Consider the following 15216-nt stretch of genomic DNA (forward strand, 5'->3'; position numbering starts at 1 on the left):
CCACCCTCTGAGCTCTGAGCCCAGGAGAGCCAAAGGCGGGGCAACACTCCCTCACCCCCAGACTTTATGATAAACTATAGAAATGATCCCTGACTTTATACGCAGATGAGCTCTGTTCTTCATCCACAGTGGGACTTGTGCTTGTGTTTTTGCTCCATTGCGAAAATGGAAATGCATTAACTGTTTCCTCTACACCAGTGGCCTGTCTTTGAGAAGGGGACAGTGTTTGCGGTCTGAGGACTACAAATGTTTGGTCACAGAAGCAGGCAAAACCAAGTGGGCTGGCCCAGCCCTGATAATCCTAACTAACTAGACTATTAAGGCAGAGACTAAGGATGGAATATAGACAGCAATAACAAAAATTTCAGGTCAAATCACATTGATGGTCCCAAACTCAAACTGTGAGTGATGCTTTATCCTTTTTCTCCCTTAGTGTTGACAGCGTTTTTAGTATAAATTTGGAAGAGACTTTAAAATGTTGAGAATAAGTTTGATTTGCAGGCTATCGAGACTCACTTGATCCGCAAGTCTAGTACGGGGCTGACTTACATCGCAGAGTGGAAAGGGGGCCTCCTGGAACACAAGATGGGCCACTTGACCTGCTTTGCTGGGGGCATGTTTGCACTTGGGGCTGACGACGCTCCCGCAGGCCTGACCCAGCACTACCTGCAGCTTGGGGCTGAAATTGCCCGAACCTGTTATGAGTCTTACAATCGCACCTGTGAGTACCTGTGATTCTCTTCCTTTTCAATCTATTCCCACAGGCTTTTATTTTGTTCCATAAGGAACATTGTCACTGCTGCCATTAAAAGAATATCCACTGTGCCTCGTGAAAGTAGAAGCTCATGATGAACATTATAAATGAGTTTTATATATATATATATATATATATATATATATATATATATTTTTTTTTTTTTTACTTCAAGAAGCACTGCTTTTCTACATAAAAATATCTACCCTTAGTTTTCTCAAGGAACAGGAATTGAAGCCATACAGGGTTAAGCAAGTCTAATTTATTGACCCTGCTTTAGGTAAAAACATGGGGTAAGAATCTCTGTCTCAGGTGCAAAAGAAACTTAGTATTTTATAAACCGTTATTAATCTTTTCAGTACCTCCATGAAATAGAGTCTGGCTCCCTTCTTATAAAGCAGGAGTTTGAATAACAAAGATTAAATAGCCTTTCATGATATAATGATATAGAATTCTCAACCACTTGTTTTCCAGCTAACTAATGAGGGGTGTTGTAGTGCCTTGTACCCTCCTGGGGGACACTTAGTAAATGGTGGTTAAATGAAAGAAATAACAGATCATGGCAATGTTCTAAAAAGGACTCTCAGATGACTGTATTTTAAAAGTATATTGAATTTTGTTTATTATAGGATGTTTATAACCATTCCTTACAATGATTGTTTTGGCATCTCTCTTGAATGTTATAGAGTACTTTCTAGTTTCATTTAAGCTGTAGAACTGAGCAGTGTCTAAGACAATAACCCTTGTCACCCTCGCACGCCCTTTAGATATGAAACTGGGACCAGAAGCTTTCAGGTTTGATGGCGGCGTTGAAGCCATTGCTACGAGGCAAAATGAAAAGTACTACATCCTACGACCAGAGGTGGTTGAGACTTACATGTACATGTGGCGACTAACTCATGATCCAAAGTACAGGAAATGGGCCTGGGAAGCCGTAGAGGTGATGTTTTAATTTGTTTACATTTCTTAGACATAAATGTCTCAGGAAAAAATGCTCAGTGATTTCTATAAATTTAACATATCAGTTTTTCTATGATTTTTAAAGCTTTGGAGGAGGGTGGGCGCACAGGGAGAGGGGGAGTGAGAGAATCTTAAGCAGGTTCCATGCCTGTCACAGAGCCCAGTGGGGTCGATCTCATGACCCTGATCACAAACTGAACTGAAATCAGGAGTCAGCCACTCAGCTGACTGAGCAACCCAGGCAATCCTGATATTTGAAGCTTTAATCAGATTTTTTCCCAATTCAAGTATGAATGTTTTCAGTTGTTCTTCTACATTCCTGGCATCAGCTTTGCTTTAGGTAACAGCGATATTAATATACCTATTTTGATACTGGAGGAGATATCAAGAAAGGCATCTTATAAAATTAAGTTCCCACAGCCATAGAAATAATGATCACTGAATTCCACAGTTACTGACAACTTGGGGTAATTACCCCCGCCTGTTGTCTGTTTCAAGAAACCACTACATTGGTTTTTTTAATGAATCTTTGGGTATTGAAATGAAAACAGATGCTTGCACTTAGACATTAAATCTAAATAAAAAAGTAAACTGAGGTGAACTCAAAATTGTCCGAAAAGAAGAGTCTATTCAAAAACAGCAGAGGAATAGCAGTTCAGCAGACTACAGGTAAGTTTGTTGAACATTCGAGGTAAGCTGTATTTATGGACAGGGAATGTAAAGAAGAGAGAATTCAGTTAACGTAGGCTGTTAAAATAAGAAACAAATGGGGACCAGCTCTGAGAATTCCCTGAGCAGGCAAAGCAATCCAGTCATACAAATAAAGCTCAACTGAGCTATTTTGTGAGACCAGCCCAACCTGGGTCATTTCTCGTTTATTTGTCTGAAAACCATAAGTAAAACTTCCCAAGTGGTTGATATAAGGCAACCCCTGGCCAACTCCCTATCATCCCAATATTACCAGTTTTCTGTAAATCTGGCAAGTATGAGAAATCAGTCTCTTGGTCATTAGGTTTTGTTTTCCTAAGAGCACATGCGTAAGATTTTCTGTTTTCTGTCTTCCGGTACTGTTTCATTTTAGATTGAAATTCTTTCACAGAGTAAATTAGTTACTTAGGTCTAACTTTTAGAAAGAACCCATAAAAGAACTACTTTATGCAATAATATTCGTTCACTGATCTCAGGTTTCTCTGAATATCTATAAACTTTCTGACTATCCAATGCGCTGTTCGAATGGTCTCCATCACCCCTTAGGTCTCATCCTAGAGAACAAGGCATATCGTCTTCCCAAACTAATCTGGTGAACACAATGTGCTGGTGCCCAGTAGCTGCACGTTCTAGAATGTGCATCAAATAATGTTAATTTTAAGAGCTATCATTCTGGAAGGAATTGTGTTGGAGTACTGAGGAGATAAGAACAAGCCAACACTTTAATTATACTCACTGTTACAAAATTAGCTGTCTTTAAAACCTGACCATTAGAAATAACTTCTCAGGAAATCTAAAATGAACAGATTGCCTTTGTGTGAGTTATAACTAATATCTTAGGAAGCCGTAGATGAATCTTGCTTATTACCCTCTTCGTGTAGCGTGTGCCTTATCACTAGTCATTAGTCATTTTAAGTAATAACAATTCTTTAGGCCTCTTTTTGTCTTTTATTTCTTGTGAAGTTTTCTAATTATGTTTAGTCATTGGTAATTCCAGTTTCTATAAATTTATGTTTTCTCCTCTGAAAACATGTATAAAATTTGAGGTTCATCTAAGCTTTGGTGATAGGAAATTATTTTCATTTTTAATAGGACAGCAAAATAATTAAGGCTAATAGACACCTTGCAAATATCAGTTTATATTGAAAATATCAGGAATAAGGTATTTCATCAAGTGTAAAACACCCTAATTGATAAGAAACATCATTATTTTGTATACCACTAAGAAAGTACTACACTACCAATTAAATTATGACATGCCAATTTTAGAGATGTTAAAATGTGAAAAATGTATGACAGAAAACTGATGCAAGAGTGGAAATGAGTAAATCTCTGTGGCCTGTGGATGGGAAACTTTGGTTTGCTTGGTTCTTCAGGGGAGCGTGCTTGTTTGTGGGGTAATAAATTGGTTTAGGGGTTAGCATTTTTGTCTTTTTGTGTACTGATTTTTGTCTTCTGTTAACTTCTAGTGTAGGATATGATGTAAGATTGTCTCCCTGTGCCCAACATAGACACCCCCAAACCCCTCCCTCACTTTTTGCCACCAGTGCTTCAGGTATAGTGGGGAAGGGAGAGTACTGCGACGCTTGTATTTTTTAAACCACAAAATGCTCAACAGAGGTAGGGTGGTGGCTCTCTTTTCCCTTGTGTGACATCCCCTCGGCCCTCCTTTGTTTCAACTACAGCTGCAAGGACCGCTTCCCTGCATTCCCCCCTCCAACCCGCTCAGAGCTGAGGTAGCTTCTCAGCTACCTCAGCTCTGAGCTTCTTCCTAGGCAGCTGGCTGTGGTCAGGGAAACGGGAGTGTTAAGTCCCCGGAGGGCAGTCCTGAACCAGTGAGGTTTTAGAGTTGATGAACAGCTAGCCCAGTCTTTCCCTTTTGCAGAATAACTGAGATGTGTTCTGTGTCGTTCCTCAGGGTTTTCAGTAGGAGGCAGCCTTCATGGCCCACAGCTGTCACCTGCTCGGTGCATTTCACAGGCTCTTCTCCCATCCCCCATTCACTTGCTCTGCTCATTCCCTTCCTGATACCTCCTCCCTTAAAAACCTTCAGCATCTGACCCTTGTCTCATGCTCCAATTTTAGGGGAACCCAAACTAAAACACAGGAGTATATCTTCAAAATCACATAGACTAGCCTTCCACTCAAAGTCAAGACCTCCTTGTAGCATCTTTGCCAGATGGCTTTTCCTCATTAGTTCAAGGACTTTGTAGTTCTAAAAAAGAATATACTACTGGGGCACCTGCGTGGCTCAGTTGTTAGGCATCTGCCTTTGGCTCGGCTCATGATCCCAGGGTCCTGGGATTGAGTCCTGCATCGGGCTCCCTGCCCAGCCAGGAAGCCCGCTTCTCCCTCTCCTACTCCCCTTGCTTGGGCACCCTCTCTTGCTGTCTCTCTGTCAAATAAATAAATAAAATCTTTAAAAATATCTATATATACTACTAATAGAGTAATTCCATTTTTTAATGGCTGCAAGTGTTAAAAAGTTACTTCTTTTGAAACCAGAATTTACAGTGTTTTGTATTCTGGGGGTCCCAGGGGAAGAAAATCCCTTTTCTCTTCTACACTTCATCTTCTCAGTTACCTGAAGACAGCACATTCTGTCCACTGCTCCATCCTCATCCATCATTTCCCTCCCCCTCCTCATGACACGTGTGGTCTCTCAGGGCTGAACAGTGTGACTCAATAACCTCTCTTCTGAGTGTTACTTCCCACAGTTGGTGGTCCAACTTGTTTTTTTGGTAGATTGTAAAAACCCCTGGCTTACATCAAAATTGCGGTCAAATGATATTAGCAACTATATTAGTTCCTATCAACACATCGACTTTGTTTCGTCCTTGTGTTCACCCATACTTGCTATTTGCAAAGTATTTGTCAGTCATCTCCCTGTCTTCTAACGAGGCATCCCTTTCCAGCATTCTTCCACTGATACACTAGAGAAGCCTGCTTTCCACATCTTAGCTAAATTTCTGAGTAGCAACACTGAACAATCATAAAGTCGAACAAGATATGAAATTATGTAAGCCAGCATATAGTACTAGGAACTTCTCCACAGGTTACCAACAATCCGTTAATCACAGATGTTCACACACTCGTGAATCTACTTGGTAAAAATAACATTTACCTCATAGTTCTTTCGCATCTTCTCAGTAATGTCATGGAAACTTCGTTCAATTCCTCCCTCTTATGTATAATATTCTGTTAAAGCTCTACTATAAATTATGCCTACGTATTCATATATGTGTTGGTAAATATGGATTATACAATGTCGATACATGTGTATGTATGGATTATGTGATGTCTCCCCTGGTCCATAGCAGATAATAAGCCTTATAGAGGGACTTTTTTTTCCTTCTTTTTTCACACAGTCTCCTAAATCTGACCTTTGCCATATGGACATTCTGGCTCTCAGAAAGAGACTTGTCTTCCCAGTTCCTGCTTCTCCCCTCCGAGGCTTGATCCCTATTGGCAGGCTCTTTGATATGTCTGTTTTGCTAGGTTCTATGAATGAGCTCAGGCCCAACTCACCCATTCAGCCCTACTTTGAGCATTGTTCCCTAGCATTGTTCCAATTTCTTGGAAATCTCCCTGGATCAGCGGTTTGTCTAACCTGTTTAACCTCAAGATAAGACAATGTTTTTCTCTCCCTTCTGACTTACGGTTTAATTCATGCTGCTTGCTCTGCTCTTCCCTTCCTCCCCCTAAAGAGGTGCAGTCACTTGTGGTCTGGGTTTGTTTAGAGTTCCAGCTAACTGTAAACATTTTCCTGTTTTTCTTTTCTCTGCTATTAGCACACCCCAGCCACATATGGTCGCTAATAATGTAAACATCTACGTAAAATCGAGGTGGTCCCTATGCCTAGAGTCTGAGAGTCCCAAGAACAAATTGCAGTAAAATAATGTCCTAATCAGACTACAGCATAAATACATGACTGCTCCCACTGTCGAGATACTGTAAAGCCAGGGGCCTGGGATGGGTGCCCGGGTGGGCTGCTTATCCCCAGCTTCATAATCCTAAAGTTTTAAAATTTAGATTTGACATGATGGTTTTTCATTTTCATTTTCATTTTTCAAAAGTAAAAAATAAATTAAAAAAGCATCTTTGGCATTCCTCACCCTTATTTTTTTTTTTTTTTTTTTTTGCCAAAAACCTCAAAAAGTGAAAGTAGCTGGGCCTCTCTAAACCTCTGAAAGGTCCCTGTCACACTGCGAAGTGTGTCTTCATCTTGTTTTATTCTCACGACAACCCCGTGATAAACAAAGGGAAGCTGCCTGGGTCAGGGAACATCTGAGGCCCCAGTTAAGGAGTCTAGGGCCAGGATTCAGCCCCCTCTTCTGAGATTTTAGAATGTGTTCTGGGCACTTTATGGCTCACCACGTTAGGACTGAGCAAGAAAAAAAATGAGGGTGAGCTGAAGTGAGCGGAAAACAGCTGGGCATTGTCCACCCCACAAAACAATTCTTTCCCTATAATTGAAAGAAGGAGGCGCCTGGGCAGCTCAGTGGGTTTAGCCGCTGCCTTCGGCTCAGGTCATGATCTCAGAGTCCTGGAATCGAGTCTCGCATCGGGCTCTCTGCTCAGCGGGGAGCCTGCTTCCCCTCCTCTCTCTGTCTGCCTCTGCCTCCTTGTGATCTCTCCCCTCTCTTTCTGTAAAATAAATAAATAAAATCTTAAGAAAAGAAAGAAACAAACGAACAAAGAAGGAACTTATAGAAATTTCTGTGGGAGAGAGGAGTAGCCATTTATCATGCATGGTCTTCTCATTAGCGTATCACCAAAGAACTTCAAGGGAAGAAAGCAAGAAAAAGTTTTGTTGTTAAAACCTTTTTTGGGAAATGTCTGAAAGTAGGATTTAATTATGTCCCATAACAACAAACATCCATTTCTTCTAAATCCCGGGTTTTTTTTTTTTTTTTTTTTTACTTTTTTACAAATAATCTTTGGCCTACTCCAATGAATCCGGTATTTGACTTTTTAATCAAAAAGAACTTCTGTCCGAAAAAGGAAGGAAGGAAAAAATAATAGGGCCTGGAAGTTCATTTCTGCAGGCTTCCGCCTGCTTGGTTTGTTGTCTGCAACAGAGAATATAATCAGAGCAGTTTTTAAGTTGATCTTATTTTCCCACTGACTTTTTAAAAGTACCTAATCATGAGATATTTTCTTTATTCATGTAGCCTGCAAGTTTTTAGGTTGTTAAGTAAATTTTCATTCTCACACTGCCCAACCCATCTCTTTTCCAAATACTCATTATAGTCAGAGAAGTTCAGGAATGTAGGATTATTTCTCTCTAGACAGTTAAGAAGTGGAGTCATCCCATTTTCTTCCATTCCATACCAAAGAAAAGAAAACATTTTTTAGAAATAGATATCAGCCACATTTTTTTTTTCACCGCTTTCCATTTTCTTCTTTGATATCTGTCACCAATATCACTAATTAGTACTCCACCATCACTGTTTACAAAATAAGATACTCTGGGTATCTTATCTAGTAGCAGCTGTTTTGGGTCCAGTACACTTTCTTCATTATTGGGGATTTTTTTGTTTTTGTTTTTGTTTTATTTGACAGAGAGGCAGGCAGAGAGAGAGAGGAGGAAGCAGGCTGAGGAGAGAGCCTTATACAGAGCTCAATCCCGGTACCCTGGGATCATGACCTGAGCCGAAGGAAGAGGCTTTAACCACTGAGCCACCCAGGTGCCCCTTTATTGGGTTTTATTCCCATTTGATATTAACAGTCTCTCTAGATCGAGGTTCAATAAACTTCTGTAAGAGCCAGAGGGAAGTGGGCCTGGGAATCATATGCAACTATAGGCATACCTCATTTTACTGTATTTGCTTTATTGTGCTGTGCACATACTGTTTTGTTGTTGCTGTTCTTTTTTTACAAATTGAAAGTTTGTGACAACCCCGTGTCAAACAAGTCTAGTCGGTGCCATTTTTCCAACAGCGTTTACTTGCTTCATATCTCTGTGTCACATTTTGGTAATTCTAACAATATTTAAAACTTTTTCAATACTACTACATTTGTTATGGTGATGTGTGATCTGTGATATTTGATGTTATGGTAATTGTTATGGTGGGCCAAAAAACTGCACCCTGCTAAGACAGAGAACTTGATCGATAAATGTGTTCTGATGCTTCCACTGACTAGTTGTTCCCTCATTTCTCTCCCTCTCCTGGAGCCTTTCTATTTCCTGAAATACAGCAATACTGGCATTAAGCCAGTTACTAGCCCCACAGTGGCCTCTAAGTGTTCAGGTGAAAGGAAGAGTCATACATCTTGAAATTTAAATCAGAAGCTAGAAATGATTAAGTTTAGCGAGGAAAGCATGTCAAAAGCCAAGAAAGGCCAAAAAGCTAGGACTCTTGTGCCAAACAGCCACATTGTAAGTGCAAAGGAGAAGTTCTTGAAGGAAATTAAAAGTGCTGCCTCAGTGAACACAGGAATGATAAGAAAGCAGTATGCTGATAGGGGGAACGATTAGTAGTCTGAATAGAAAATCAAACCAGCCACAACATTCTGTTAAGCCACAGCACAATCCAGAGCAAGTCCCTGACTCTGGTCAATTTTGTGAAGGCTGAGAGAGGCAAGGAATCTGCAGAACAAAAGATGTTGGTTTGTGAAGAGATGTTTAAGGAAAGAAGCCATCTCCATAACATCAAAGGTCAAGGTGAAGGAGCAAGTGCTGACATAGAAGCTGTAGCAAGTCCTCCAGAAGATCTAGAGAAGATCGTTAATGAAATAGCTGCACTACACAACAGATTTTCAATATAAATGAAATGACCTTCTACTGGAAGAATATACCATCTAGGACTTTCATAACTGGAGAGAAGTCTATGCCTGGCTTCAAAGCTTCAAAAGACAGGCCGACTCACTTGTTAGGGGTTAATGTAGCTGGTGACTTGAAGTTGAAGGCAGTGCTCATTTATCATTTCAAAAATCTAGGGGCTCTAAGAATTATGCTAAATCTACTCTGCCTGTGCTCTATAAATGGAACAACAAAGCCTGGGTAACAACTCACGTGTTGATGGTATGGTTTCCTGAATATTTTAAGCCTGCTGTTGAGACCTACTGCTCAGAAAAAAAAAAAAATTCCTTTCAAAATATGACTGCTCATTGACAGTGTACCCCATCAACCGAGAGCTGTGATGGGGATGGACAATGAGATGAATGTTTTCATGCCTGCTAACAGAGCATCCATGCTGCAGCCCACCAGTCAAGGAGCATTTTGACTTTAAGCATTTAGGAAATACATTTTATAAGGCTATAGCTGCCATACATAGTGATTCCTCTGATGAATCTGGGCAAAGTCCATTGAAAACCTTGTGGTATTCAATGGTGGTAGAACCACCATTCTAGAGGCCATCAAGAACATTCATCATTTATAGAAGAGGTCAAAATATCAACATTAGCAGGGCTTTAAAAGAAGCTGATACCTACCCTCACAGATGACTTTGAGGAGTTCAAGACTTCAGAGGAGGAAGTAACTGCAGATGTGGTGGAAATAACTAGAGAACTAAAATTAAAAGATATGACTGAATTGCCAAATCTCATGATAAAACTTAAAACAGATGGTGAATTGCTTTTTCTGGATGAGCAAAGAATGGTTTCTTGAAGATGCTATGAAGATTGTTGAAATGACCACCGAGATTTGAGTATTGCATAAACTTAGTTGAGAGAGCAGCCGCAAGTTTGAGAGGATTGACTCCAATTTTGAAAGAGGTGCTACCATGGGTAGAGTGCCACCAAACAGCATTGTGTGCTGCAGAGAAATCATTTGTTAAAGAAACTGTCAACTGTTGTGGCACTGAGAAACCAAAATATTCACCTGCCTCACTTTATCACTATATTCACTTATTGCAGTGGACTGGAACCAAAACCACAATGTCCCCAAGGTTTGCCTGCAGTCAACTCTGCCATTGTAATGAAACAGGAGCCACAGACAATATGTATACAAATGAGCATGGCCATGGTTCAGTTAACATTTTATTTACAAAATGAACAGCAGATTGGTTTTAGCCTGCCATCCCTAGTTTGATAAACCCTGCTCTAGACCACAGGAGGAAATTATTAAAAAAAATAAATATATATCACTGAAAAATTATTTCATAATTAAATGTAGAAGCGTTTCTAATTAGTTGAGATATATTGATATATTGTCTGTATAGTCTTTAACTTTCCATCCTTTATTTTTTTTAAAGATTTTATTTATTTATTTGAGAGAGAGGTAGGAAAGCACAGAGGGAGAAACAACCTCCCTGCTGAGCAGGGAGCCCAATGTGGGACCCGATACCAGGACCCTGGGATCATGACCTGAGGCAAAGGAGACACAACCAACTGAGCCACCCAGGCAGCCTAACTTTTCATACTTTATATGCATTTGAATTTTGTGTTTTTTTTTTTTAATTTTTGCCTAAAACTCTTCCATGTGTATCATTCAACTTTTTATTTCAATTTGGCAGTTTCATGATAAAAATTGGTGACAAGCAATTTATTGAAATTTGTTTTCTTCTTCCCCCTCTTCCTTGTAACATAGGCCCTGGAAAATCACTGCCGAGTGAACGGAGGCTATTCAGGCCTAAGGGATGTTTATCAGAGACACGAGAGTTACGATGACGTGCAGCAGAGTTTCTTCCTGGCAGAGACACTAAAGTAAGTAAAACAGCTTCCAAAAATATGTGGCTGGGGTACCTGGTCAGATCTTCCTTACAGTTGCCTTTATCAGGAGCATAGTCAAATAACAGCAAGTTTGACTGCTTCAAAAGGTCTTTCTCCATGCATGGCAATGATTGTGCCTGTGTTTCCAGTCATTGTATGTCTGATGCCTGGGGACTCCTCTGCCGGCGTTCCTACACTAACACCCAAGCACAGGGCAGCTTCTTCATTCCGCAGTAGTGACTGTATCGCCTCAGGGTTTTGCAATTCCTGAAGGCTGTCCGTGATTCTCCATAAGATGAGTGGAGACATGGCTGTGTCTTTATGCTATCACTGCCTGACAGTCTCCTGGGCCTCATATACTCATGTTTCTCTCTCCAGATACTTGTACTTAATATTTTCGGATGATGATCTCCTTCCGCTGGAACACTGGGTCTTCAATACCGAGGCACATCTTCTCCCTATACTCTGTACGAATAAAAAGGAAGTTGAAGTCAATGAAAAATAAAAAGACATTTTATATTTTACTCTGCTCCATTCCCTTCACTGCATACCTTAATAATTCCTTTTCTGGTGTTCAGGCACATGATTAATTTTTATCAATAGGTCTGTGATTATTCTAAGTTCTAAAATTGTTTTGCAGTCTTTTATGTTTATTATCATAGGCATAGATGGACCTAAATTCCTTATCATAACCTTTATTATTCAGTCAGTGGATCACAGGTTTTTACTTTTTCTTAAGTAATCTCTGGAGTTCATGAAGGTACATCATTTTTATTACACTGAATAGAATGGTATACCAGTGACCTCTTAATTACAATTTCGATTTGACTGCAAAACTTTTTCCTCCTCTATGAGGAGATGACGTCTGCTTTAAGCTGTAATGTTTTGCCATGTTGCAAAAAGCCATAATAATAAATTAAATATTAAAAAAGCTTTTTCCTTTTCAATTTTATGTTAATCTGGTTTGTCTATCCACCAGAGACAGATCTTATAACTGTGAAAGACAGCCTCTTTATGCGGGTCTATCATTATTTGATAGAATGTCTTCTAAAATACTTCACTCACATTGTAATTCAAATTAGAATGTCATCCCAAAGGATCATCTCATGTTGACCTCATTTCATTGGAACCACAGTATATTTTTGTTGGTTAATTATATTAGTGTTTCCTAATTTGTGAATTAGTTCTCAAATTTTACTTTACATGCCCTGTGTCATTTCTGGATCATGTCCTGGTTAATTTCTTCCATCCCCTACCACACGAATGGAGCTTTCAAGTTTTGCAGAGCTCTGCTATTACTGAATTATATTTTTGAAAGAAAACAATATAACTTGTAATGTGTTAGCTTTTGCTTTTAACTGAGCATATGAAGAAATTCAGTCTCTCTAAAGAAAGGGTGAGTATTCAACATGGTTTTTAGTTTGTATTTTGTCTTTAGGTTTCTTTCACATTCTCAAAAAAATCATTGCCTTTGGTTCAGATTTTTTTCCAGATTTGATAAGGGCCCTTTCTCAAATGTGATAAATTATTTCATTTCAGTTTGTGAAAGCAGAACTTAACTCTGAGAGAATCTTTGTTAATGTGCCTATTCATGGTCAATTGAAGAAAAGCTAATAAACTTTTAGGCTAAATAAGAATATAGTACATTTTGTCTGGTCAAATTCAATTCAGAGAACCCAGCCTAAAAGCAATATACAGGAATAGACATTCCTAATCCCCAGCAGTCATGTAGCCAATCAAAATAATTACATGATTCTTCATTAAGAATAAGCATTACTTTGAGATATGAGTGGCTTTCCCAAGAATACATTTGGTGGCACCTTGTCCTTTCTCATTGTATTAGTTCATATTCCATATATATACATATACATATGGAATAAATATATATGGAATAATATATATACATATGGAATATTCCTAGAAAGGGCTAATGTGATGATTCATATACAAGGAACAGAGACTTTGAGCACATACATTTTCAACCTAGAGCGGCCAGATAGCTCAGTGCAGCCCCATGAATTAGGCTGAAGCATATGAAATCGCTGTACTTGTAGTTGAGATATAGTCCCATATCAGCAATTTCATATGCTTCAACATAATGGTTTTTAATTATTTTCTTAGATCTTATTAGACTCAATTGTCTTTAGCTGTTTCAGCTTTTGAAAGTGCTTCAAAAGATTTTTTTTGTCTGAAAGGACCACCTGTGTGACCTGCTCTTTTTTCACCCCTGTACATTTGTTTATGTCAAAGAATAAATGAATAAAATTGTAAATGAAAAAGATCATTTAGTGCATCATTATTGCCCACATTAATGAGTTCCTATGACCCAGAATAACTGCTTCCACTCATATCTTCAGCTCACCTTATGATATGAATGGATAGTTGACAGTCCTTTTTTCCCCAGGACTTAAAAGCAATGTGTGAGATTGTTGCAAAAATTGGATCATATGTATTTAAATGATAATTTTCACATAAATGTCCTTGGACTAGCAATTTAAATTACTTTATTTTCTTTGATGTTCAATTTGATTTGAAAGAGCACAAAGCTGATACGTATTTCTGTAGCAGATAGGATATTAAAATCAGGTCATATGTACGCGCTGCACTATAATGTAACTTTTGTATCCTGATATAAATAGGCAAGATGATTGTACCACATTTTGCTCTGCCAGTGGCAAGAACAAAGATTTTCAATTCTAAAACATGGATTTTTTAACTTAGGTCCCAAAACACCAAAAATGTAAACAAGATTATTATGGTAATGTACTTTAATTAGTTATATTTTCTGTTAATTATTTTAAACAACTGAAATCCTTAGGTAGGCAATGTCTTTCATTCATTTTCAGCAAAACTGTGCAGTTAAGTTTACATATGTATTCTGAAAGGAGGATAATTAAAATAGCACTTAAGTTTGTGTTTCTGCGTATGTTTTTGGTATACTGTGCACAATTAATATTACACATATAAGTTGTATGGAATTTATAGAACTCAATGATGTTTGTCATGACTCCTTCATATGCAGTACCCATTCTTTTCATTGATTGTTTTTAATTTGTACATAAGCATATTCTTTCATTTCTGACTTTATATAAATCTCTAATGTTATGGAAAACATAATAGATTGACACATAATTTTTAAAAACTATATTTGTAAAATTTCTCTATTGTGAATAAAGCCTTTTAATATATCTCCTCATTTGTTATGTTTTTCTCCTTTCAAGTAAGTGTATGTATATGTGGGGGGAATACATACAATTGCAAATTGAAATAATAGTGATTATTATTAATCCTAATAGTGAATCCATATCACATCCAGATAATCTTGACAAAGAAACTTTTCTTATTAAAAGCTTTAAATTGCAGGGGCGCCTGGGTGGCTCAGTGGGTTAAGCCGCTGCCTTCGGCTCAGGTCATGATCTCAGGGTCCTGGGATCGAGTCCCGCATCGGGCTCTCTGCTCAGCAGGGAGCCTGCTTCCCTCTCTCTCTCTCTCGCTGCCTGCCTCTCCATCTACTTGTGATTTCTCTCTGTCAAATAAATAAATGAATAAATAAATCTTTAAAAAAAAAAAAAAAGCTTTAAATTGCAAAAAATTTTGCAGATGCATTTTTGATTAATCCAGTATCTTATGAAGACTGCCACACAGGGGTACTTGGGTGGCTCTGTTGGTTAAGTGCCCTACTCTTGGTTTTGGCTCAGGTCATGATCTCAGAGTCCTGGGATCAAGACCTGGGTCTGGCTTCATGCTGAAAGGGCAGTCTGCTGGAGACTCTCTCTCTCTCTCTCCCTCTCTTTCTGCCTCTCCACCCTACTCTCTCTCAAATAAATAAGTAAATTTGTAAAAAAAAAAAAAAAAAGAAAAGAAAAGAAAAGAAAAAGAAAAAGAAAAAAAATCCCAATACATGTTCAACACCAGGGCATGTAGGTTAGAGGTGGGGAGTTGATGGCAGAAATAGCATAAACTATGATCCTTGTTCTTAAGTTTACAGTCCAGTCAAGGAGATCAGACTCAGTCAACCACCAAAACAAAGTGTTTAGTTACCAGTTGAATTCTGCTATAGAAGTCCAGGGGAGCAGGTGGTTAGTAGGATTCTGGTATTCAAAGGAGCTTAGAAAAGAAAGAAAGCTTCAGCTATGTGA

At 38.7% G+C, this 15216-nt stretch overlaps 1 protein-coding gene across 2 annotated transcripts in view; it reads left to right on the forward strand.

The window, feature by feature from the left end:
* The window catches only part of MAN1A1 (mannosidase alpha class 1A member 1), a 163698-nt gene extending 152097 nt beyond the window's left edge, over window positions 1-11601 (forward strand). For both annotated transcript variants that reach the window (XM_004740101.2, XM_045071262.1), the window contains exons 10-13: window positions 502-721; window positions 1522-1694; window positions 10956-11071; window positions 11456-11601. In XM_004740101.2, coding sequence (XP_004740158.1) covers window positions 502-721; window positions 1522-1694; window positions 10956-11071; window positions 11456-11582 — 636 coding nt within the window. In that variant the 3' untranslated portion in view covers window positions 11583-11601. The remainder of the gene's footprint in view (window positions 1-501; window positions 722-1521; window positions 1695-10955; window positions 11072-11455) is intronic.
* Window positions 11602-15216: the final 3615 nt, after the last annotated feature.

The sequence above is a fragment of the Mustela putorius genome, unplaced genomic scaffold, assembly GCF_011764305.1.
Source record: "Mustela putorius furo isolate JIRA1106 unplaced genomic scaffold, ASM1176430v1.1 tig00003983_pilon_pilon_pilon, whole genome shotgun sequence".
Classification (NCBI taxonomy): Eukaryota; Metazoa; Chordata; class Mammalia; order Carnivora; family Mustelidae; genus Mustela; species Mustela putorius.